Source organism: Hippoglossus stenolepis, chromosome 6 (assembly GCF_022539355.2).
Source record: "Hippoglossus stenolepis isolate QCI-W04-F060 chromosome 6, HSTE1.2, whole genome shotgun sequence".
NCBI classification, from domain to species: Eukaryota; Metazoa; Chordata; class Actinopteri; order Pleuronectiformes; family Pleuronectidae; genus Hippoglossus; species Hippoglossus stenolepis.
The window spans coordinates 3,324,947-3,348,437 of NC_061488.1; the positions used below are offsets into that span (position 1 = coordinate 3,324,947).

Genomic DNA, 23,491 nt, shown 5'->3' on the forward strand with positions numbered 1-23,491 from the left:
ACGTAGATGTGAATAGTAATTACAGGTAGAGTTCACCAGGAGGAATCAGGCTCCAGGTCCGTGCTTTTATTGTGTAATGATTACAGACTGTGAGTACGAGTGTGTGGGGCTGAGTTCAGAGGGAAGAGATTCGTGTTCAACACTTATTTCACTGCATCTAATAGAAAAACACTGTAGTAAAACGGAATCATACCTATTATGGACATATTGTGAAAAGTCGAGTTTTCCCCACACATTTATTATTCTGTCTCACTCACACACACACACACACACACACACACACACACACACACACACACACACACACACACACACACACACACACACACACACACACACACACACACACACACACACACACACACACACACACACACACACACACTTTGTGATGGTGGTGCCCACACCCACAGAACAAACGCCCTGTCATTGTTCAAAGAGACCATTATCACACACACACACACACACACACACACACACACACACACACCCACACGGTCCTCAGTCAAAACAACAACAAAAGACCGAGTCTGATGATGTTGTGAAGCAGTGTGGGATCATGGGAGTTATAATACTTCTTGTCCCATATTCTTCTTGGGTGCGTCACCCTGTGCATTTCGTGTCAGCGACAGAATGAGGCAAACGACAATGAAGAATCGCGATTATTTGCGAGAAACAGGAAGTTTTGATCCTTTACAACGCACGACGAACAGCGCACAACAAAGCTGACTCCAAAACGAGTCACACAACATATGTTTGTCTTCACCATGAATAAAACTGCGGATTTCTGACACAAGTCAACAAAATATATGACATAGGTCCAGTTTTTTTTTATCTTTTAAAGTCCCCATTGAGATATTAGAACAAGGAACAAACGCACAATAGAAAACATGGAATCAAAGCCAACACAACAACTCGCCTGGTGGAAATGTTGAGGAGAAAACATCGTGCTGGGGCCGAACATCTGTCCGACGCCGAGCGGCCTTCGCTGCACTTCAGTCTTTGTTGAGTCTGCGGGTGACGTCCAGGTACAGTGTGTTTAATCACCCGGGCCAACTCTAATGTTCCCCATCACTCCGCTCCCACAGAGACGCTGCGAGGTCCTGTCCTAACACGCAAGTCCTCACTGGCTTGGCAACCGGACGAGATTCTCCTCGGCTGGAAGTCACGTTCGCGTTAACACCAGCGCTCCTCATCAGTCAGCAGGAGGTGGTTCACGGTGGCTTCGAGTCGCAACCTCGTAGCTCTTTCAAAAACCCTTCCTCACCTCGTCATGTCTACCCCCCCTCCTCACACACACACCCACAAAAAAAACCTCAAGTGCGTCCCAAACACACCCATGCACGCAAATGATTGGTTATCACCAGACGAGGCAGAATCCTGCACGGTCTTGTTCAAACAGCGTGACTGCCGAGAAGTCAGTCAAATATTCAGACAGGCGTTTGGCCAGACCGACTCGTAGCGTCTGGAACACCAAACAAATCACAGATAACCCGAACGCCAGACACAGAGTCCACATCACCAGTGGTTCATAGTCTGAGCCGGAGGATAAGACAAACCAGTCTCATTTTCACGGCCAAATAAACCGATGCACCGAACCTTTGACCCGTCCTGGAATCAGTAAAACACAGAGAGCGGAGGATCTTCTGCAGAGAACTGATCCTGTTCTGCAAAAATAAAAAAGTGTTGAATGTTGAAGTGAGGACTGAGACATTTCCATTGTTTACTAAATTCAATTTCAAGATATTTTGAAACAGAATTTCTCACGTCTTAAATGTGTTGTGACAGTGTTTTTGGACGACTATCAGTGTTTCTAGGGGATATTTATATACACGAAATAAAAAGTGATTCTAAAATGTTTTTAATATATGAGTCTATAACAACAGTTTCAGATGTTTCTCTGCAGCCACTCACTGTCCTGCAGGCGGACGTCAGGGACATTCATTCCCTCATTACATCAGCTGCTGTATTAGGCTTTAATGGATCGTCGGGGGGGGGAAAGTTTGACGAGTGAAATGTCTGCAGGGCGAGCGTGCGTTTCATCAAGCCGAGCTGACAGAGAGCGAGGGAGGTCAAACTCTGCTGCATGTTACTTTTTCACTTCCTATTTCCGGAGGGACGATTTGATTCGCGTCCTGGTGGAAGAGCGGAGCACGTGAGGCCATAGGGCCTCGACCCCGCGTGCTGGAGAGGAGCCTGCTCTCCCGAACATTACACAGAGTCGCAATTAGCCGCGGCTCGGTAGGTGGGATTGAAAACAGAGATCAAAGTGGGAGCCTGGGCAGGCCGAGCACAGGTCTGGTTCTTTTTCTAATAAATAAACATCCATCTGCCGAGGAGTGGCACGGGGAGAGGGCCGCCGCCGCTCGCTCGCCTTTCTTCTGCCGCCATCTGTCCTCTGGGCCGGGGCCGAGGAGTCGGAGGAGCGGAGCCAGCACCTGGATCTTTTACTGCAGCCCTTATGCAACACGACGGGCTGCCTGTCTGCATGTCTGTTCCCCATTAACAGACTCTCCCTCATTCTGGTGCAGTGCAGCGCCGACGCCTCGCACACATGTGGATCTACTCAAACAGAGGCACTTGCTGTGTTTCATCCTCCGAGGACAGAAGTGTGTGTGCGTGTGTGTGTGTGTGTGTGTGTGTGTGTGCAGCCCAAACACATGTTGATAAGTGTGTTCATTAAAAAGGACCCACAGTGATAAATCCTGCACAGTGAACGGGGATCAGACATCAAATATAGAATGAGGAGAGTGTTTCACGAGCCATGAAGTCATTCACATCCAGAGACGGAAAATAAAACAATGAACGCAGCGCTATGTAATTATCCCTGTGCGACATAATGTACTACACACACAACCAACAGACACACAACCAACAGACACACAACCAACAGACACACAACCAACAGACACACAAGCAACCAACAACCTGCAACTGATACTTTAAAGGATCAGTTTGGCTCATTATAACTTACTTCACACCACCCCCAGTTACTGTTGCTTAGCTTTCCATGTGAGCAGAGCACCGTGAAATAAGTGGCCACCTTTGAAACCAATGCATTTCTGATTTCACACAAAAGTAAACAAAAGAAAACTTTTCGTTTCCAGCCTCTTTGTATTTGTTAAATAAATAACTGTCGCATTTTAAAGCCTCATATCAATCATTTAAATTGACAGGATATGAGCCTTTAACACACGTGTCGGTATCAGTGTTTGTGTTTGCAGATATGAAAACTATTTTTTACAATTATCAATACAATGTTTACAAAGATGTTTACAATCTAGAAAACAGTGTTTATGTCTATTTTCTTAATTCAAGTTCTATATATTTAGAGGCATTTGTGTTTCTTTTTATTGATAGTTCATTATAATAAAGTCTAAGGTTAAATATCAATCCTCAATTACATTTCTTTGTCCAGGGTTTGATGACAAAATCTTAGGAATCTTTGCCAAATATATATCAGCCCTAATATTCACTAATATCGGCATCACCTTTGTCTGTATCTATATATAAAGATATATATTCAGATTTTCATTGGTCCGCTCTGCCTTGTTACGGTTGCTAAGCTACGTATAACTGGAGAATCGCTGGAGACGGGTTTAGCAAACAAACAGTTTATTCAGTTTATCTAAATAACTTTAAATCATAAAACTGAACCTGATCTCGGTAATAATTTGTGAGAGGAAACCTGAGGTTTTGCCGCTGGACTGTAAACTGAGACGGAGTCTTCAGGAAATAATGACACTATTTGCTTTCATTCTCTTTTCCAAATGATTTCATCATCCAAACGTTTCTCCAGACGCGGCGGCCAAAACTCTGAAAATAAAAATCCAACTTGTGATAAACAGGAATCACTGTCCTAAAAATAAAAAGACGTCCCGTATCCGAGGCTCAGTTAAAAGGTCAGTTTGTGTGACTCATTAGCTTAGTGTTGAAGGTACGAAGATATCAGACACACAACTGTACACAAACACTGTCGATTTCATAACGTCTGCACAGTGACACACGCTGGAGGGGAGTGGGTTTTCCCAGATTTCATACCTCACTACTTATGGTAAACTTTCATTTCTTTCTCTTTTTTTTCGGTCCCTTGATGTTTCCGTGCGGTCAATTCTCAGCTTTGCAGTCATTTGAGGTATTTGTGGTTGTTTTTGGATCAACGTTTATCAGACTCCGGGTTCCATCAGGTCCGGGAACTGGAGGCAGAACACATATATTCTGCTGCTGAGATCACATTTTCCTGTTTACAGCAAATCCACACAAGCGTCAGCTCGTTTCGCCAAAAGCTCTCGAATCTCTGTGTCTTTCCAAGTTGACATATTTGTTGACGTCTTCATTCTGAGATATTTGCATTCCTATTGTTTTGTTTTGCAGTTTTCTGTCTGTTCGGTGTTAGTAACGCACACTCGCTCCCGGTGAATCCTCCGGAGAATCTCCTGCCGTGTCCTCACATGGGTTCACGCAAACATTATCCAGTGACTGGCAGGAGAAACTCTCATATTCAGCCCCTCTGGATCATTTCAGGAGATTATCAGAGTTCAGTGAAAGTCTGAAAACAGCTTTTGCGTCTTTTAATTGCTCACTATGACTTATATTTACATTTCATTTCACACCAAGGCTCCGGCCCACGGCCCCTGTAACCCAACGTGTCCTGAGAGAACCCGCCCTCTACATGACTGCAGCAACATTTTCATTTCCTCTGGTGGGAATAAATATGAAATTTACTCCAGATAAGCATCAACTCTCCAGTGAACGTGTTGCCGTGATGGTGCATCCATTTACAACCTTTGACTCATCTGTGTTATCTCTTTCCCCGCCGCTCTCCCCTCCAGCAGAGCCCCACACACACACAATCTAAAGATGAAATCAGAGACGGCCCAAAGGTCCATCTGACAGCACGTGCGCACACACACACACACGCACACACACGCACACGCACACACACACACACACACACACACCACAAAGTCAGAGACTCACTCAGGAACAAACAAGCTCACAGGAAACACTGTTAACTCATTTTTTGGTGAAGCAGACTTTGCATTCCTGTGCAAGGTTTGTTTCAACATGCAGCGAAGTTTGCCCAAGAAAAATATTACCGCCTCATTTTCCTCAACTCAACAACAAGTGGATTCAGTTGCCTGTTTTTTGAAGCTGGGACAATTATTTAAAGTTTTAAGTTAGATCTGCTTTTGAAAGAATTTGGAGGAATTTTAAAGAAAAAGCTAAACTTTCCTAGTTTTGAGTTTCTACTTCAGGGAAAATGCAACTGACCCTCAACTCCCAGCAAATATTTACACAGCACCCAGATGACACACGCCGCTGTCACAGTGTCGTCACAGAGAGGGAAACAAACACACAACACGCTCGAGCTGCCTCTTCAAGGAGAGAAACCACGTCTCTATCCTCTTAACACCTGAAGAACTAAAACACATCCCGGGTCGACACTGAATCCAGCTCCAGGGCGATCGGAGCGACCGCAGGAGGAAAAAGCCCCACTCACCGGCAGCTGGTCGCTCTCTCTCTCTCTCTCCCTCTTCCTCTCTCTGCTCTGTCAAGTGTGCCGACTGCTGACTCCGGCAAACATTGGCCGGACCGTGACGCAACCAGCCTTCCCTAACCATAGCTCCAGGGCAGGAGAAGGAGAGATAGACAGGAAGGCGGTGAGCAAGACCAAAAAAGGAGGAAGTGAGAGGAAAAAAAGAAACCGGTGTATTTCAGACGCTCAATTTCAAACTTCCACCGAATGCTGATTTGGGGGTAAATCAAAAAAAAAATTATAATATGACATGGAAATTGATTATTTGTAAACCGCTAACAATTTGGTGTGAGTAACATGGAAAGGAGAGAAGCCCGGTGGGTGCCAGTGGGTACGCTCGGTCTGTTGATATGAGAAGCAGATGTGAAATATGCAGACACAGGAGGAAACGCAGACGCTAAGTGTTGGTCTGCACAGATGTGGACGTGCGCTACCTCGGAGAGAAGCTCTTCACGAAAACACAACGAGAGCAGTGGCCCGACAGTCTGCTTCAATTCAGCCAAACCACACTGTACACAACCGTAGATCATTCTTCTAAGTGCGTCTGGTTTCTTCTTCAGCAAGATTCATGAATTATTCTCAGTGAAACGTCACAAAACGCCGTCATCAGACATCTGTGTTCTTTCCCTGACACAGACCACATCATTCCACCAAGTTTCATGGCACCGACCTGTAGTTTGTGTGTATTACTGCCAACTAAGTAACAGAGGCACTAAAGAAACTTAAAAACATAACCTCTTCAGCGGAGGAAGGAAGGATGATCAAGGAAAATCAATTAATTAGTAATCAATCTAGTAATTAACCATCTGTTGAATTAAAGAATACATCGAATGACGTCACCTATCGATTAATCATATCTGTTCTCGCTTTACAGAGAACGAATGAAATCCTCATCACACTTTCTAGCTCCAATCTGGACATTGTTTACTCACCATAGGAAAACTCTGCTTCCCGAGAGCGGCCGCCACGATGAGTTTCAGGAGAAGAACCGATCGATAGCTCAAAAGGTCCAACAGGCGGCAGGTGGTGAAAGTTTTAGTCCCGGTGTGAAATCAAACTTCTTCAAATGAGTGCGTCTGTGTGTGTGTGTCAAGTTTGTAGAATAGTCCCGAGCCTCAGGGGGGAAACTCTGGAGGAGTTAATGTGACAGACGCTGGGATTGAAAGAACGTGAATGAGGCTGAGAGGCTCGCTGTGTTTACTACGAGGAAGAAACACACACACACACACACAGAAATAAAATCCTCAACCCCGCCTATCTGCTGTGCTGGATCACCCCCGCAAGCTCACACACATCCTGGCTGACTCATGTAAACTCCCACTGAAACTGATCTCTACTGGGAATTAGCAAAGTTTTCCATTTGTGACGGAACGATAGCGCTCTCACCCCAAAGTCGCTCTTCTTTACGTTTGACTGCTTGACTTTGCACTTCACTTGAACTCTGACCGCGAAGGAACTGGAGGTCAAATGAAACGAGGGAGGTCGGCTGAGACATGCCCCCCTGGTACAAACTCTGCAGAACGTCCCAATGTGAGCGCACGGCAGGAAATCCTCTGCAGGATCCTCCACGAGTGAGTGGGGGGGGGGAGTTTATGACGTTTCTAACACATGACAGACGTGAGTTTTGGTGATTTTGGGGGGGCCTGGTGCCTGCGGGGTTCTAAGCAGTCGTCTAGTTGGCTCGTAGGGAGGGCTGGCTCTGATCCGCTCTGAGGGAATAACATGAAACGATTCTTCATTAAAATGACGATAAGGTCTCGAGGAAACGACGAATAACGAAGGAAAACACTTTGTTGGCCAATTAGCAATTTTTTTATACTTCCAACCGAGTGACCCAAGACGATCATGGGATAAGAAGACAACAACTCCAATGATCCAAAGCTGCTTCACAACGTCAACGTAGTTCCGATGTTATTGTTTTGATTGAGAGACCCCCCCTAGTGGCCAAAGTTACAAAAACAGAATGAGCAGTCGAAACAATTAGTAGATTGACAGAACGTTAATCAATTTTGACGATGTAGTAATTATCAGTGTCCGGAGTGAAGTCTTTTGAAATGATCGTTTCATCCGATTTAAAAAAAGGAAAACCTGAAAACCTGAATATAGTGTTTGACTTATCTTCTATCAGTGAAGCAGTGTGTGTGTGTGTGTGTGTGTGTGTGTGTGTGTGTGTGTGTGTGTGTGTGTGTGTGTGTGTGTGTGTGTGTGTGTGTGTGTGTGTGTGTGTGTGTGTGTGTGTGTGTGTGTGTGTGGTGTAAGAGCCTTGATGATTCACACCCTAAACGCCCGGTTACACTTTGCCTCATGTGACCACAAACACTCGGCCCGACACGCTCGGTTCTTTTGTCATTCGGGGTTAATCCAAGATGAACCTGTGTTTAAATCCCCTTCAATTAGCCAGTTCACCAAAAACAATTCGGCCACGTTTGTAATAAGAGGCAGGGGGGGGATGGGTCTTAGTGCTCAAACCCCACCTCTCCTCATCCTGTGTCTTCAAAACAAGGCGATCTGTTGAATCCATGTCCGTCCGCCTGCCCCCCCCCCCGCTGTCAGCCTGATTTAGGGGGCGGCTATTTTTAAAAAGAGTGGGACAGCAGTGATGCAATTACCCTGAAGGATTAGACCCCAGTGGTGCGGCCATTGTCGGGGCCTGAACATGAGTGACCCTCTCGTGATTCCTGACCTTGGCATTAACCCCTCCGCGACCACAAGGCCCCGAAATTCTTTCAAGTCTTCACGGGAGCGGTCCAACAAAGGGGGGAAACACAAAAGGGAAGTATGAAGATGAGAAGGATGAGCAAGTCTCGATGCCGCTGGAAGCTCCAGTTTCGTGGCTGGTTTCAGTTTGGAGTCACTTGGAAAGCGAGCGCCGCTGCTCCACACGCTTCCACACGCTTCCACAGCCGTAATGACTGGAGACCCCTTTTCCAGAGACATTATTATCGCCTCTCTAACTACGACCACCGTTCTCAGGGCGTTTCATTAAGCAGCAGCGGCTGTTTACATTTTCTGAAAACACACTCGCAGCAAACCAACAATTAGTGAGGTCTGCCGCGAGGAGGCCGTTCGCATGCGAGGGGATTTCAGTGGGGGTTGTTTTCTCAGCCCGTCTCCTCACCGGGGGCCGTCTCTTAAGTCTTTGAACCCTGAGTGTACTGGGGGGGGGGGGTGAGGCCGTTTCTATTGGAGCGTCGGTCAGGTACCCTCTTCCTGTTATTCCCCTGTCTGCCGCGATGCTGCTTCCTGACTGCGATGCTCCTGGGGGGGGTAAATTGGCGTCACTGGTACCCCCCCACTTACCAGTGTTTGTACTTCCCTGACAAGACTTTGTATGGACGGACACTCATAAGTCCGAGTCCAGCTTGTTTGTTATTGCTGGATGTCTGTCAGACGGATTTTCTTCCCACTGACCCTGATGGACGGACGTCAGCGGTGTCATTACATCACTGCCTTCAGTCGGTGATCTTTAAATCATGAAGCGAGTCTCACAACAAAGCATAAGAGGTACCTATGAATAGATGAAATTGTTATTAATGCGGATAAATCCCTTTAAAATCCTACACACTGGACCCACTGCGCCACTGCCGAGGATTTATAGGGTTTATTTGTCCACTGGTTGGTTGGATTGTTTTGTTTGTCAGCAGGAGTTTGCACCAAACTACAGAAGTGGTGTCCAAAGAACTCGGTAGAAGAATAAGACACGGACCAAAAAAGAACTCATTAAACTATCACTTTTTGATATTTTCACAGGTTTCCCGAGGGTATAATTTATGAAACTTTGTGGAAAAATAAATCTGGCACATTTAGAGGACTGATATCTACGAGTGTGTGTAATCCCACAAGGAGCGAACGCTGTCAGTGACTGAGAGAAAAAAGTCCCCGTCACATCTATGACGATTCAATGTTGTGACAACAAACCAACATCTGGCTCTTGTCTGCAATGGGAATAGATAGAATCATCAAACTCATAATCGGCTCCGGCTCCGATCAGCATCAATGGAAACACGACACCCAGGTGAACGCGCTAATTTCTCCTTCACTTCTTCAGTCTAGACGCTGATGCTGCACATTTTAAAAGGCACAACGTTGCGACATGAATTGAACTAACGGGCGTTGGTGTGTAAAAAAAAGCCCTGAATCATTTGTGCAACAGCATTTTTTTTTTTTTTCTTTGTATGGTGCAAGATGCAACAATGGTCATTTCATCAGAGTCAAGATCAACTTTTCTCGGGAAACAGGTCCACTCGGGAAACAGGTCCATTTCCACGAAGGTGAAGCGACCGTGCGCTGACGTGAAGTGAGTAACGGTCTCGGACTCCTCGGCTTCTCTTCTCCTCGCGGGACTGGAAAAGTACAGCTGGGGCGGCTGAAAACAGTTGATTGGTTTGCAGCAGACTAAGACAAGAGGGAGCTCCGAGCCTGTCGTAGCCTGCTGGGGGCTCCTGACGATGAGGACACACTGGAGAAACATGTCCGCTGCAGTGGCTGAACGCAGGAACATATCTTTCACAAGCTGGCAGCACGGCGTGTTGTGTTACATGCAGCAAATCAGAAAAACGCTTCAAACATGTAGAATCAGGGACAGAGGCTCGCTCTTAGGCAACACTGATGATGAATTCTAGTCTTGTTTTTTTTCTATGTCGTAAAATGATTTACAAGCCGTCTCATTAAAGGGTGGTGACAGGTTCCTCATCGCGATTACTACATCCCAAACAATGAGGTGAACACAAAGAGGCTGATCCTGCAGCGACGGGTTTCCCAGGATTTCTAAATCGCATTTCAGCAACACGGGGGTGTAATCAAAGAACAACAGAACTGGCATGTTTTCCATTTCTTAGATTAAAAACAAAACTATATTTATGACTTCAGGGTTTTTTACAGCGACTCCTCTCACACAACGACACAAGGGCAGAGGAAAGTGGGAAAAATCCACAAAGCAACGCCGACAAATATGTGAAATCAAATGATTATTTAAGAAAACTTAACAAACGCATCACTGTGATTAATTTGACCCTAAAGAAGATGTTACCTAAATACACTTGGCGTCATGAACTCCGGCGGATGTCCACATATTTCGGCTTCAGCCCTTTTCCCCAAAAACTCTCGAATCTCGACGTCTTTCCGAGTTGATGTATTGTTTTTAATTTCGTTCGGTTTTTCATCCGCGGTGTTTTCGAACACGCCCACCTGTATTCTCACGTTGGCTCATTCGGGGCTGGCTGGAAAAACTCAGAACAAAGTGTGAATGTGTTTGTCTGCGTTTGTCTGCGAATGTGAAGCAGGGACAGCAAGAAACACACACACAGACACACACACACACACACACACACACCCTTCCTTTAACAAACACATTAACACCGGAGTGTGTCGACAGTCAGCTTCTTGTTGGAAAGCGATGAGGTAACTTTTCCCTCATCTCCCCTCACGTCCACTCGGCTCCACAGTCATCACAGCCCTGCAGACCACCACCTCCATTAGTGGGTTTACATTACTGCTCAAAGTAAACTTTCCGACGAGTTCACAGTTAGAGCTGAGGTCGCAACCTTCTGCCAGAAAACCAGTGTAAAGCCTCTGTAGTCAACAGTCAGTCAGGTTAAAGAGGGAAATACACAAACTGATGGACAGAAGATATTTTGCTTTTACTTGGGATTCATTGCACTTTCTTTTTTAAATATATGAGCTGGTATCGGAAATGTTTTACTCCTTAATATCTGCATCAGCCCTTAAAAATCCATATTGTTCGTGGCCCTAGTGGAAACAGTCGGGTTTCTGTCTAAGGTCTCGTAGCTCGATATAAAGCATGTTGTGATTTGACGTTATAATAATAATCTTTATTGACACAGAACCTTTTTATACATAAAATGCAGCTCAAAGTGCTTTACAATAAAATCAAGGACATGAAATGAGAAGTAAGATGAATAAGAGCAAGTTGGCAATGAAACAAAGACTTGGGGGTAAAAGCATGAAACTAGTAAAAGGTATAAAAAGAAAATTAAAATAAAGACGAAAGCAGAAGTAGCTCGTCTGATGTGTGGGGGGGAGTTTGTTCCAACGTATAAACTCAACTTTTTGGCATCTTCCAGAGTTAGGTACGGTCTCAAATGTCTTTGTGACGTTGTTGTACATTGTTATACAAATACAATCGAGGAGGAGAGGCTGGTTTAAACACTTCCACAGTCCGTAACAACAAAGTGCTGCCACCTCGCAGGAGAAGGCAACGCCTGCAGGCTGAAGGATGAACTACCATCAGTGAGTTAGTGTAACGGCACGACACCCGGGACTCACTCCAGCTCTGCCGGGAAACGTCACCTCTACCTTCTCCCCGACAGGAAACAGGCATCCAGCCAAATACAAGTGTTTACTTAGCAGCTCCTCGTCAGCTCAGTGCGATCGATACAGAAATCGACTGGAGCTAAAGGTCGAATGATTCAAACACTAGTAATGACGTGATTCTGTGGGAGTTTGATCGACGGACTGCGTCAGTGCGCGTCTGACTAACAGACTGATCTGGTATTAATTCCTCTTAAACATCAGCAAAGGATTAGTCATGATATGTGACTGAATGGGGACAAAAGAGATTGAACGCCAAAGGAAAACACAATGGGAGAAAGATCAATGTGTGCATGACACACAGACCCGGATCTCTGTGATGACAATAAGTCACACTCTCCACGTGCATCAGGATTTATGAGCAGAGTCAGTTTCCATTACACACCAGTATCTCCGGGCTCAGCCTGGCGTTTTTTCCTCCATTTGCCATCTTTACGGCAAGTTTAGAGTTGACGCACTCGCGCTCCGGATTCGTAATGCACGAATTCAAAATGTGCATGAAAGCATTTGGATTGGAAACGCACTCAGTACAAGAGGCATCCCGAGAGTCGGAGCCAGCCCGCCGAGTCTCATCCTTTCCGTTTCTGTCAAACCCCGACTCTCTCTCTCTCTCTCTCTCTCTCCACATTACCCCTGCGCCTCCAGCTGTTTGGGGCTGGGAGAGGCCTGTTGCCACGGCGACCCACACCTTTACCAAACGTCTTGTCTGGTCCTGTCTTGTCGGAGCCGAGAGACGCAGGGAGGGAGGGAGATGAAGGAGACGGGGACAGAAGGGAAGAGGCTGCGTGGGGGGGGAAGCGATCGGGGAAGAATAGGACGTTCTACGTGGGTGTCGAGGAACCGGGGGCAAGCTCAGACTAGCCGCCGAGTGCTAACCAGCGTAATCTGACATCTATCCCGACCAACTCAGCCAAGAACTAACCCTTGGATTGAACATCGTTTTCCAGTCGGACACCTACAGGCTTATGTTCAAATCCCCCCGACTTCAGGAAACCCACAGCAAAGTATCCACAGTTCACCAGAGAGCCCAGTTGGACGCACATGTCTAAACGCCTCCTGGAAGCCATTGAGTGTTGTTGTGCAACGCGGCGACAGCGCTGAAGCACAGAGGGCGACACCTGGTGCGGTTCCAGTAACTCTGTTGCAGTCGTGCTGCGAATGGAAGAGACGCAGCCGCCGTCGGGAGCTGATCTATGGAGGGAGGAGGCCGATGGCTGGGCCGGCCTGAGTGGGAATAAAAGGGTTTAGATGAGGAGCAGGACCAGGCCTTCGATTCTCTCTCTCTCTCTCTGCGTCTGCCTGTGCTCGTGTCTGTTCTGTGTCCCGTTGCCAAAGCCGCCGGGATATCAAAGAGACTATTCAGAGGAAAAACTCCTAAAACGAAATATAAAAATTTAATGCTTTTTCTGAGTAAAAATTCCTTCTTTGATGCGTCTAAGTGGGCGAAGGGGGCGAAAGTCAGGGGATATATTTATGTTCCTTTCCTTCCTGGAAAAGTGCGTCGCACTTGTCAAACAAAAGGAGAGTGAGAGAGTGAGAGAGTGAGAGAGTGAGGCCTGTGGGTCAGGGACGTCACTGACGTTGCCCCCTGCTGTTTAAAGCTCGTCACAGGCGTCATCTTCAGAACTACTGAGCAACAGCCAACAAGAAACACGCCGTCAGAAATGATTGCACTACTCAGTAAATCAGATTACGCTTTATAGCCGGGGAAGGGCCAACACTAACATGACTCACTGTCTCACTTTTCAAACCTTGCTCCATAAAGTGCTAAAATTACCAGAAATATTGAGAATTGTGACATTTCAGGATGTCCTGCTGTTTTACCAGAACACAAAAGGAGTCATTGACGATGACAAAGGTTTTCATTGTACAGATTCTGCTTCACGAAACGTAAGAATGCATCCAAAAGACTTCAGTCTAAAAAGTGTTCAGTCACTCTTATAACATTAAATCATGTGGAGTGAATGTGTCTCAAAGTGAATTGAACTAATTACAGATATAAAACACCGATTGAGACACGGTGTCTAAAGTTTGACCTTGAAAATACGTCCTTCCTTTCGTTGACTCGCCGTAAAATGTTTAAAGCTGCTGCGACAACAGTGGAACAGACAAGTACCTGTTGCTTCGCTCGTTACGACGTCATTCAGGTCACCGGTTTGGTTTTTTTATGGCCGAAACTTGAAATGTTTTGATTGACTCCCGGCGCTCTGGCCGGCGGCGGCGGCGTCGCAGCAGGCGATCGTTTTTCAGGAAAAACCTCTAAAAAACCAACTGCGGGTCCAAAACTCACAGATAAATCACAGGAGTCGGAGCTTTCGACAGCTCACACAGGATTCGTACCTCGAGTTGTTGTTGCAGATAGAAAAAAGCACATCGTCACTGAAGTTTTTCTGTTGCATGTTTTCAGGTTCAGCCACAAAAAAGGCTCATGGAAAAAGTTGGGGACCCGCCGGTGATTGAGATCGGAGATTAAAAGAGCTGCGATTACACTGGGATAATTATGTTTAGTCACGCAAATGTTGTTTATTCATCGAGTTTATTCGCTGAAAGGGTCCAAATGTAATCATGGTTTGATTCAAACCTTCACCGCTAAGAAGGTGAGTGGTCCTCTGGTCCTTTGTCCGTCCACTGGGAAACGAGTCTTTCCCTAATCCCCTTCCATAACAACATCAACCCTGACCCCCGACCGAGGAGACAGGTGGACCTGCTTTGTCCCCCCCCCTCGCCCCTACCACAGCACGTCATATAAACACAAATAAACACTTTTAAACACGGCACATAAACTCGCCTTTTTTTTCTCGTTAACAGTTCAACAAACAAATCTTCTAGAGGAGGGACTGTGCGATGCCGGAGGGGCCGAACACTCCCGAGTGTTTCAGGAAAAGAGGGAATGGGAGAGTCAATAAAGTGAGGAGCAGGGAGAGAGAGGCAGCAGGGAGAGTTTCAGGTTAAGCTCTTTGGCTCGCTCCTCTTCCCTCACTTTATTATTCTCAGTTGCCATGGAGAACAAATCTATATATAACCATCTCCCTCTGTCTTTGCGTGCCGTCTGAATTCACCAATCTTTTCTCTGCCCCCTTCTTGCATTTCCATTGTTTCCACAGAGGAGACAGCAGGGGGGACAGCATCTCGGTTCATAGGGAAAAAATCCGTCTAATGCCCCGGCTCCCGTGGCCGAGCTGAGCCGACGAACCAAAACAACCTCCGGCCCAGACACTCTGTCGGGTCCCCTCGGCCTTCTGGGCAGAAACCAGCGGCTTCAAAGTAATAACTCATCTCACAGTCTGGTGGCCAGACACAGAGTCCAGACACTGGACACCCTTTTAACACCTACGAGCCCAGGCATCGCCGCTCCGCTTCCCCGTCCCTGTGCTGTAATGCAACACAGGTCAGAAGCTTAAGAGGAGTTTCAGGGACAGAGACGACATCCAGACTATTATTAAAACTTACAGACAATCCCCGACCCTGCTAACGCGCCTGAAAACACATACCACATGTTTAGGTATAAAGGGCGTGTGTGTGTGTGTGTGATAATAATATCAGGAAGCAGATTGTCTTCTCTATGGTTTGTTGCTTACTTACAGAAAATACTACAATGGTGAAAAGTGAGATGTGGGATTTCTTTTCTTGGACCAAACTGCGAGTGTTTGCAGCGATTTGCCTTCACCGCTGGTAGTCGAGTCGTGACCGGTCTGAACCAAACAGGAAGCGAAACAACCTCCATTTATACCCGTCAATCAAGCAACACAGCTGTTTTCAAACTAGAAAACCGGGCCAGTGTTTCAGGTGCTTGAAAACTCCAGAGTAGTGTGGACACCAAGTGGAAATGTAGCCACAGTCAACAGGCGTCTGCGTCTTCTATTAAAAGACGTTTGATTCTCAGTTCCTGATTGAATGATGGTAAAAAAGCCTTTTTTTAAAGAAGTCCTCGTGGGTGAGAGTAGAGTTACAGCTGCTGGAGACATAATGTTACACAACAAGTCTGTCGTGCTGTTATAAAAGCATCTGACGGTTAAAGTTTGGTGGAGATTAGGCACAAAAACAACTCGGCTCGAGTTCAGGAAAGTTCATGGTTTGGTTTAAAGTAAGTGCTCGTTAAAGTTGGGGGAAACCTCACGGTGGTTGAAAATGGCTGTTTTGGTAACTTCAGAGGGGCTTCGTCATCTCGGTTAGAACAAACCAGCGCTGACCGTCGAGAGGAAGTGGGACACAAAGTGTTCTCTCATGTCTCATCCCCTCCGACCTCGTCTTTCTGCAGCGTTTATCGTCCTTAGAGCAGCGTCACACGGTTCAGGACAACGCTCGGAATTCCTACAGCTACTCAGGGGACTTGAGCACATAAACCTGCCTGAAAACTACGAGAACAGGAATCAGCGCACATCTTACAGATTACAAGCAACGTGTGGAGTTTACTGCTAAAACAGGAGACCTTTGTCAGAATCTGATTGGCCCCTGAAGTCTCCTTGTCCTGTCAATAGTCTACTTTGTATGCTTTTTTGAAGAATTTTCAAAATATATTAAGTGATGTGTGGCTACAGAGCGAACAGTAAACAAGGACAGACTTGAACGTGCACCTCACTGTATCAGGAACTGTGCATGGATGTTATAATCCCCTTAATGGCCCCTGATTTAGAAATGTCCCAGATCTGCCACTGCCTTTAAGTGAGCTTTTAAATGTTTTACATGATATTAAGAAAATATATGATGTAAAAACACACAGGACACAAAGACAAATCCGTCCCCTGCACAGACCGTCCTTCAGGTTCTTACCTTAGTGGCCCTCCGGCGCTCGGGACACTCAGGGTGCTGGCACGCCACCCAGTCCTCCTCCTGGACGGGCTTGTCATCTGAAACACAACACACAAGTCAATTTGACATCGCTCTTCATCACCGGACACCGAACCAGCCACCCAGCCAGCTGCACACCCATTAACACACCTTTCTTGGTAAAGCTGTAAAAACATAACGTAGACACCAAGACTGGAGCCGGTGCCTGTGTTTACACAAGCACGAGCGAACCAGAGGGAGGACTGCGAGCACATGAAACACTCTCACAGTAATAGAGACCAAAGCAGCCATGTCATGAAGGGGGAAAAAGAGAAGTTCGCTTAGAGAGATTTCTCGTAGGAAAGGTAAACAGAGGGAAGAGGGTGGGGTGTGTTGTTGGGAGGAGATCAGAGAGAAATGAGTCAGGAGGAGACAGGAAGAAAATTGGGCAAATGAGAGGAAGCCCCCCAATCTGGGGTCTGTACGAAAGTGCTCTCATCGCGGCCGAGCTCGCTCGACTCCACAATAACAAATCACTGTTGTCAAATAAAAGCCCGAAATCTACTCGCCTGGCTGGCCAATGCTACTCTGAGGGTTTGATAAAAGGGTGTGTTTACATTTCCATCTCCTACGTGTACACACACGATAAAGATATCATAACATAAAGCCCGAGCGCACCAATATTTATGTGTGTGTCTAATGGGAAAAACAGAGAATACACGTGTAGGACGGAGAGAAAGTCAGAGCAGGGAAGAAGAAGCAGAAAGAGCCCGAGGGGGGGGGGGCGGACATATGGCAGAGGTGCTTGTTGCAAAACGTCTCCAGTTTCCGGGCACGACTCGACTTTGTAGTGAACCCTTCCAGAAAGCTCAGATAACCTGCTCAATGTAATGTCCCCTCTCCGTATTTGGACAAGTCATTAATGAAATATCATTACTGAATCATCAGGAGCAGGAGGCCGGCCGCCGCTGGAGGATGAAGTCACTCCCGTGGCCCCGACTCTAAAAGGCCAACTTCAAAACAATAATCTGTCACAGCGGAAAAAAACCAGCGAGATGGCCGAGGACCGCCCGGAGCCGGTGAACAGACACAAGTCACCTTGAGTCATCCGCTTGGCTACAGCTACACACGCAGGCAGAGGGGGTTGGTAGAGAAGACGGGGTTGGTAGAGAAGAGCCGACCTGTCCACAGCGGATTTACAGCTTAAAGGAGACATACGATGCTTTTACAGCTTTTCTTTCCTCTCGTGAGTTTTTTTCTGTGATAGTCAAAGCTGTGCAAAGTTAAAAAAAAGTTGATGTCATGTTGTATGATGTGCGTCCTTTAGTGGATAATCTGCCACACGCCCTGACAAAGCCAGGTAAAGGCCGGGGGGGTGAAGACGAAGCGTTTGATCCAATCACAACAGAGGGGGCCAGGGGGGGCCAATCAGAGCCTTATCAGCAAGGGGCCTTAAAGAGACAGTTACACTAAAGGCAGGTTTATGCTTCTGCGTCAAAGCTTCGTCGTAGGTGAGCACGTAGAGTTTCTGTGCTGGTGTTCTCCGGGTTTCTGGTCCGCTTATTTACAAATTCTCTAGTGTTTCTGTTTGATTCAGAACAACGGCGAGTGCCGGAAAAATGCGATGCTACCAAGCGGACCAGGCTACGGCGTAGCTTCGACGTGGGAGCGTGAATTGGGCTTAAAAAGGAGCTAAAAGTGTTTCAGACAGACATTAGAGCATTTAAACCCTTTCAAGTAGTAAACCAAATTAAAAATATGAACATCATACGTCTCCTCTAATGCTAATATAAGCATGCTAACATTCAGAGGGTAACCGAGTATTGTTTACCATGTCCACCATCTTACATAATGGTACTTAACACAAAGTACAGCTTTCGACTGATGGAAATATCGTAAATTTTGATTAAAGTTAAGAGAGTTCATTCTGCAGTGGGAATGAACTGAATGTACTAAATCCAATGATTGCGCCGACATTTCACTGAAACAATAAATTGAAACCTTGTCATGGAGCTCAGGGAAAAGTCAAAAGATCACCACAGTCAAGAGGATTCATCTGGGAGCGGTAAATGTTCGTACAAAAAAAAATGTTGTGCCAACCTATCCAGTGGATGTTTGGATATTTTCGGAGAATAAGTGAAAACTTTGGAGCTGCTGTTGGAACTGAAAACAGACTAATAAAAAACCAGTAACCTTAAACTGACTCTTAGAGGAACTGTCAGTGAATCACCGATGTCAGTCGGATTCATCCTTTGGCAACAGCGAATGTCTCGATGAAAATTCATGCTGATCCCCCCTCCGGGCTGTTGAGACGTTTCAGTCTGGACCAAAGCGAATGAACCGACCAATCAGCGCCGCCAAACCCCGAATGCCACATGCCTTTCGAATGCCTTTCTACAATCCCACTGCGTCGGAATGTATTTTGTCCAAACTTACATCACCTTCCGGGAAAAACAAGAAAAAAAAAAAAAAAAGTGTCTCGTGTCTTTGCTGTGCTGGGAGCCGGCCGAGACGCGCGCTCACCTCTGGATGTGGCCTCAGCCAGCGAGCCTCCGGCTAACGGCTCCCTCGGGGTTCACCAGCAGCAGGCCGCTGAACGAGCCTCCAGCTTTCTACGGAGCGTTTCCCCCAAAGAACCTTTCTCTACCACAGCGAGACTTCACGGCTTTCCAGCGGACAAAACGTTACTCATCGGCCTGATGTCGGCTCTGATCACGGGGGAATCTAAACCTTTTAAGGTCAGGTGATAACTCACTTACTGCATCTAAGAGGCAATGAGGTTCCTCTGAGCTCTACAGTGCAGTTTAGTGTCTTTCAGCTCATTTGTTTTGGTTTCATAACTTCACTGGTGTGGGTCAGTGTCGCCACTCGAACCAGCATAAAGTAATAAGCTCTAAAAAACTAATTTACTAACTTCACCTTAGCAGCAACAAACTGCAAACAGAGCAAAGTTAGCACCTAAGTGGTGAACATCATGGAGGATTTAGCATTTACCAGCTAACCAGTCAGTCAGTGACCTCTGGAGTTGGTGACCTCTGCTAATAAGTTAGCCATATTAATTTAAAATGTGATATCCTATTAATGTTGTAGCTATATATTTGTTTCTGCTGTCCCCCAAATGGGAAAAAGAAATTCAGTATTTCAAGTAAAGAACTAAAAACTTTAAATTTCTAATGGAATCTATCCACTGCCATCTTACTAAGAAATGTATTGTTTAAGCAATATCGGTAAAACTAAAAATATTTCCTAATACTTTTTTGGAAGACGCAAAGTTGAGACTGTAGTTTGAGTTTGTTCAATTAGTTGTGTTGTTTGTTTTTGACGGTCAGATACATTTAAAGATTTGAAAACGACTGAACTCCATTTAAACCCTGGTAAATGTTGATTACTCATTGATATAATATTTTCATAATTGCCTATTTTCGTCTTAATTTACTTGTGTTTTTCTCCATAAATTCGCTCTACTTAACAACAAATAGTTTTTTTTTGGTGCTAATGACACAGTGAAGCCACCACAAATGAATGTGGTTCTATGGCTCATGTTACGTCTCATTAATTTAAAGTGACTGAGCCTCAACCTCAAACTCACTCTGTCCCCATCTGCCCTGAACTCCAGCCTCTCCTTATTCCCCTCAACATCTCAGCCTGACCACCATGTGAATTTTATTATAAATCATCATTCTGCTGAACCTCCATCTTCTCTCTCTCTCTCTCTCTCTCTCTCTCTCTCTCTCTCTCTCTCTCTCTCTCTCTCTCTCTCTCTCTCTCTCTCTCTCTCTCTCTCTCTCTCTCTCTCTCTCTCTCTCTCTCTCTCTCTCTCTCTCTCTCTCTCTCTCTCTCTCTCTCTCTCTCTCTCTCTCTCTCTCTCGAACTGGAATCCCTGAACTCAGCACTGCTGATTCAGCCAAAAAGCAAACACAAGCACGAACTATACACGAACACACGTGACAGCAGACAATGAGCTCGCACACTAAAGAGACAGTGGAGCATCCACATCTACGCGGCTCTTTGCTGGCTTGCTCACCACAGAGACTCTGCCCGGGGCAAAGACCCATTAGACTCAGCAGTGGGGGGATACACACATGTACGGTGCGTTTCAAAGTAAGATTTGCATGCATTTATTTGAAAACAGGAAAATTATTGATGTGTTGATTTATCAAGGAAATAATCTGCAGATTAATTAGTAATGGAAACAATTATTCGTTGCAATCGTTAGGTTGCCGACTGAAAGTGAGAAGCTGGCTTTCATCTACGAGTCAAGAGCCCGGCGATATGAACACTCTGAAAACCTGGAGTGGCAAGTATTTTATTTATGTTATTGAAAAACTGGAGATGGTGACAGGTGCAGCGACATTAACAAGGGTGGGGCTCTGCGAACACACAGTTACACCTGTGGTTTTGGACACAAGCTAACGAATATTTCCAATTGCGACGACGTAAGAGTTCCTGCTCTTCATCTCCTCTCACACCAGCTCCTCCCTCAGGATGTGGACATCACCAGGTTACACAGGGAGAGGCTAAGCCGTGTGCACGTTTAGCCCTGAGCCTCACACACAGTTTTTTTTATGAGGAATGTTAAGAATCCTTCGCTCTGTGGTCCGAGCACGAGGGCTCGAAGCTTATTCTTGTTATTTGCCGAGGCCCAGACTCCTCTCTTCATTTTCGATTTATGGTTTGTGAGAGCCTCTTCATCCTCCGCACCCCCCCACACACACACGCTTCCATATGTAATGTACCACGCTCCATCCTTGCCAGGAGATGGTTATAATAAAAGGACTCCGAGGCAGATGGCAGGCAGGCAGATGGCGTTCGGTCAGGGATAGTTGGCGAAGAGATTGCTATATCAGCACATGCAGAGAGGCAGAGAAGTTAGAGCAGTTTAATGTACAAATATACACCTACTTATGATATGTATTCAACATTACTTTTAAAAAAACGTAGCGATGTTAAAGAGTTGAGTTCAAGGAACAAAGGAACCAAACGTTTACGACAGTTTTCCTCTGCAGGTGAATAAGTCGTGGGCTCGGTGAGCAGACGAAAGAAAACACGCTCAGGTCGCAGCTGTTTCTAATGCGGAGGGTTCAGTGGCAGCAGCCAGGACACAGCCCTCATGCTTATAATGTTGTTTTACCCCCACAGCGGTGAAATCACACACATGTGCATCACAACCCCACCCCCACCCCTCCCTCGTCCATCGATCCCACTCCACCGCCACATCTGAGCACGCCCAAGGTCTCCATGTTCAAAACTGTGGAAACTGTTCCAGAGGCAAACGGAGGAGCCGTGCAATATTTTCAATTCACACGATGTGAAAAAAACGAATAATATCTGGTTTACTCTGCCGACTGATTGTGGAATAACTTCATGAAAATGACAGTTGCCAACGTGGGGCCCTCTCCGGTCCCTTCAGGCGCACCTACGGTCCAGTGCTACGACACAATAAACGCTGAAAACCTAATCCCCGGTCTCCATCTTTAAGGGGTCAGGAGGGGATTACTGCATAACTGGAATATTTTTAGGGCATTTATGTCAGAAAGAACATGAATTGGTCAAGTGCAAGTTATTAATATAGAATGGTGCGGTGCCCTTCTGGGTTCTCAGGGCCATTCTTTTTATGGGCTTTGCTGGTTCCAAGTAACATTGAGGTATGTTCTGTTACTGGAACTCATGGCTGAGAATGACCCGGGGGATGCCAGTGTGTACTGGATCATTTGGACATTGGATGTAATGTAAAGCAGGAATGTGGTGACTTATGACCTGAAGTTGTGCTGGAACTCAAATTAGAACTCAAACAACAAACTTTGTTTTTGTCGAACTTCCTGACAATATCCGGAGGGATACAAATATCTCAGGGTGAAGAAGAGGAGGAGGAGCCAAACGCGTAGAAGACTTGGCCGAAGATGTCAACTTCGAAACACGATGAGATTCAAGAGCTTTTGGTGATACAGGCCAACACTGGTGCACATGTGCTCACTTGAAAGTCCAGACCCTGCGTGGACCTTCTCTGTAGTTCATATCTAATAATGGCTTTAGAGTTCCAGCCGCTATCGAGCACCGTTCTTATTTATTCTAAATTCTTTAACATTGAATCCGTCACCGGTAACGTTCAAGGGTCAAGTCCCTCTCCAGTGCCGGTGTTCGTTTTGTCCGCTCAGGGCTTTATTACATTTCTGCCAATAGATCATCTTAAATCCTTCTCTTTGAACCGCTAATATGGCCCTTTTCTGTCAAAACAGACTCAGAGCTGCCTTTCAAGGCCCTGAACCGCTCACGGGGGGAGCTTAGGGTTCAGCGTCTTGCACGGGGACACTTCCACATGTGGGCAGGAGCAGCACAAGGGATCAAACCGCCAACCTTACTGTTAGAGGACGATCCGCTCCACCTCCTACGTAAGGAACGTGTTCGTATATCAGCTCCAAAACCTTCTCATATATGACAAATCAGAGGGAGGTCAATGACTGTTCTAATTCAAAGAAAGGGACAGTTGTTGAAGTGGCGGAGCTGAAGAGCCGAGTGCACCAGGGAGTCGGGAAATGTTTTCTTTCTGTCGCCGCTTGAAGCTTAATCACCAAGATGGTGAAAAGGTACAAGGATCAAAGCAGCGCGGTTCCCTCTGTGCCATTCCTCTTTGTGGCCTGTGCCAAACAGGTCTGCCTCAGCAGGCACTGTCCTTACGCTGACCAGAGAGCGGACATTATTTCCACGAGGCTGGCAGAGAGGAGAGGATGAGGAACATTCCTCCCCCGGCCCTGTGTTATCACTTCCCCTCCAGTAATGGCATAAATCGGGCGGCACAGCGGAAAGCAAGTGCCCCTGTGCCACGTCAGAAAAAAAACTGCACTGAGCGGAGACAGG

At 46.2% G+C, this 23,491-nt stretch overlaps 1 protein-coding gene across 8 annotated transcripts in view; it reads right to left on the reverse strand.

Annotated features, from left to right (window-relative positions):
• Positions 1-23,491, reverse strand: part of plekhg5b (pleckstrin homology domain containing, family G (with RhoGef domain) member 5b) — a 63,902-nt gene that overhangs the window by 30,265 nt on the left and 10,146 nt on the right. For 6 of the 8 annotated variants that reach the window (XM_047340288.1, XM_035159013.2, XM_035159019.2 and 3 more), the window contains exon 2: positions 16,640-16,716. In XM_047340288.1, the coding sequence (XP_047196244.1) occupies positions 16,640-16,716 (77 nt within the window). Of the gene's footprint in view, positions 1-5,503; positions 5,632-6,471; positions 6,760-16,639; positions 16,717-23,491 lie in introns of those variants that run through there. The other 2 variants (XM_035159018.2, XM_035159020.2) reach the window with 2 other exon arrangements.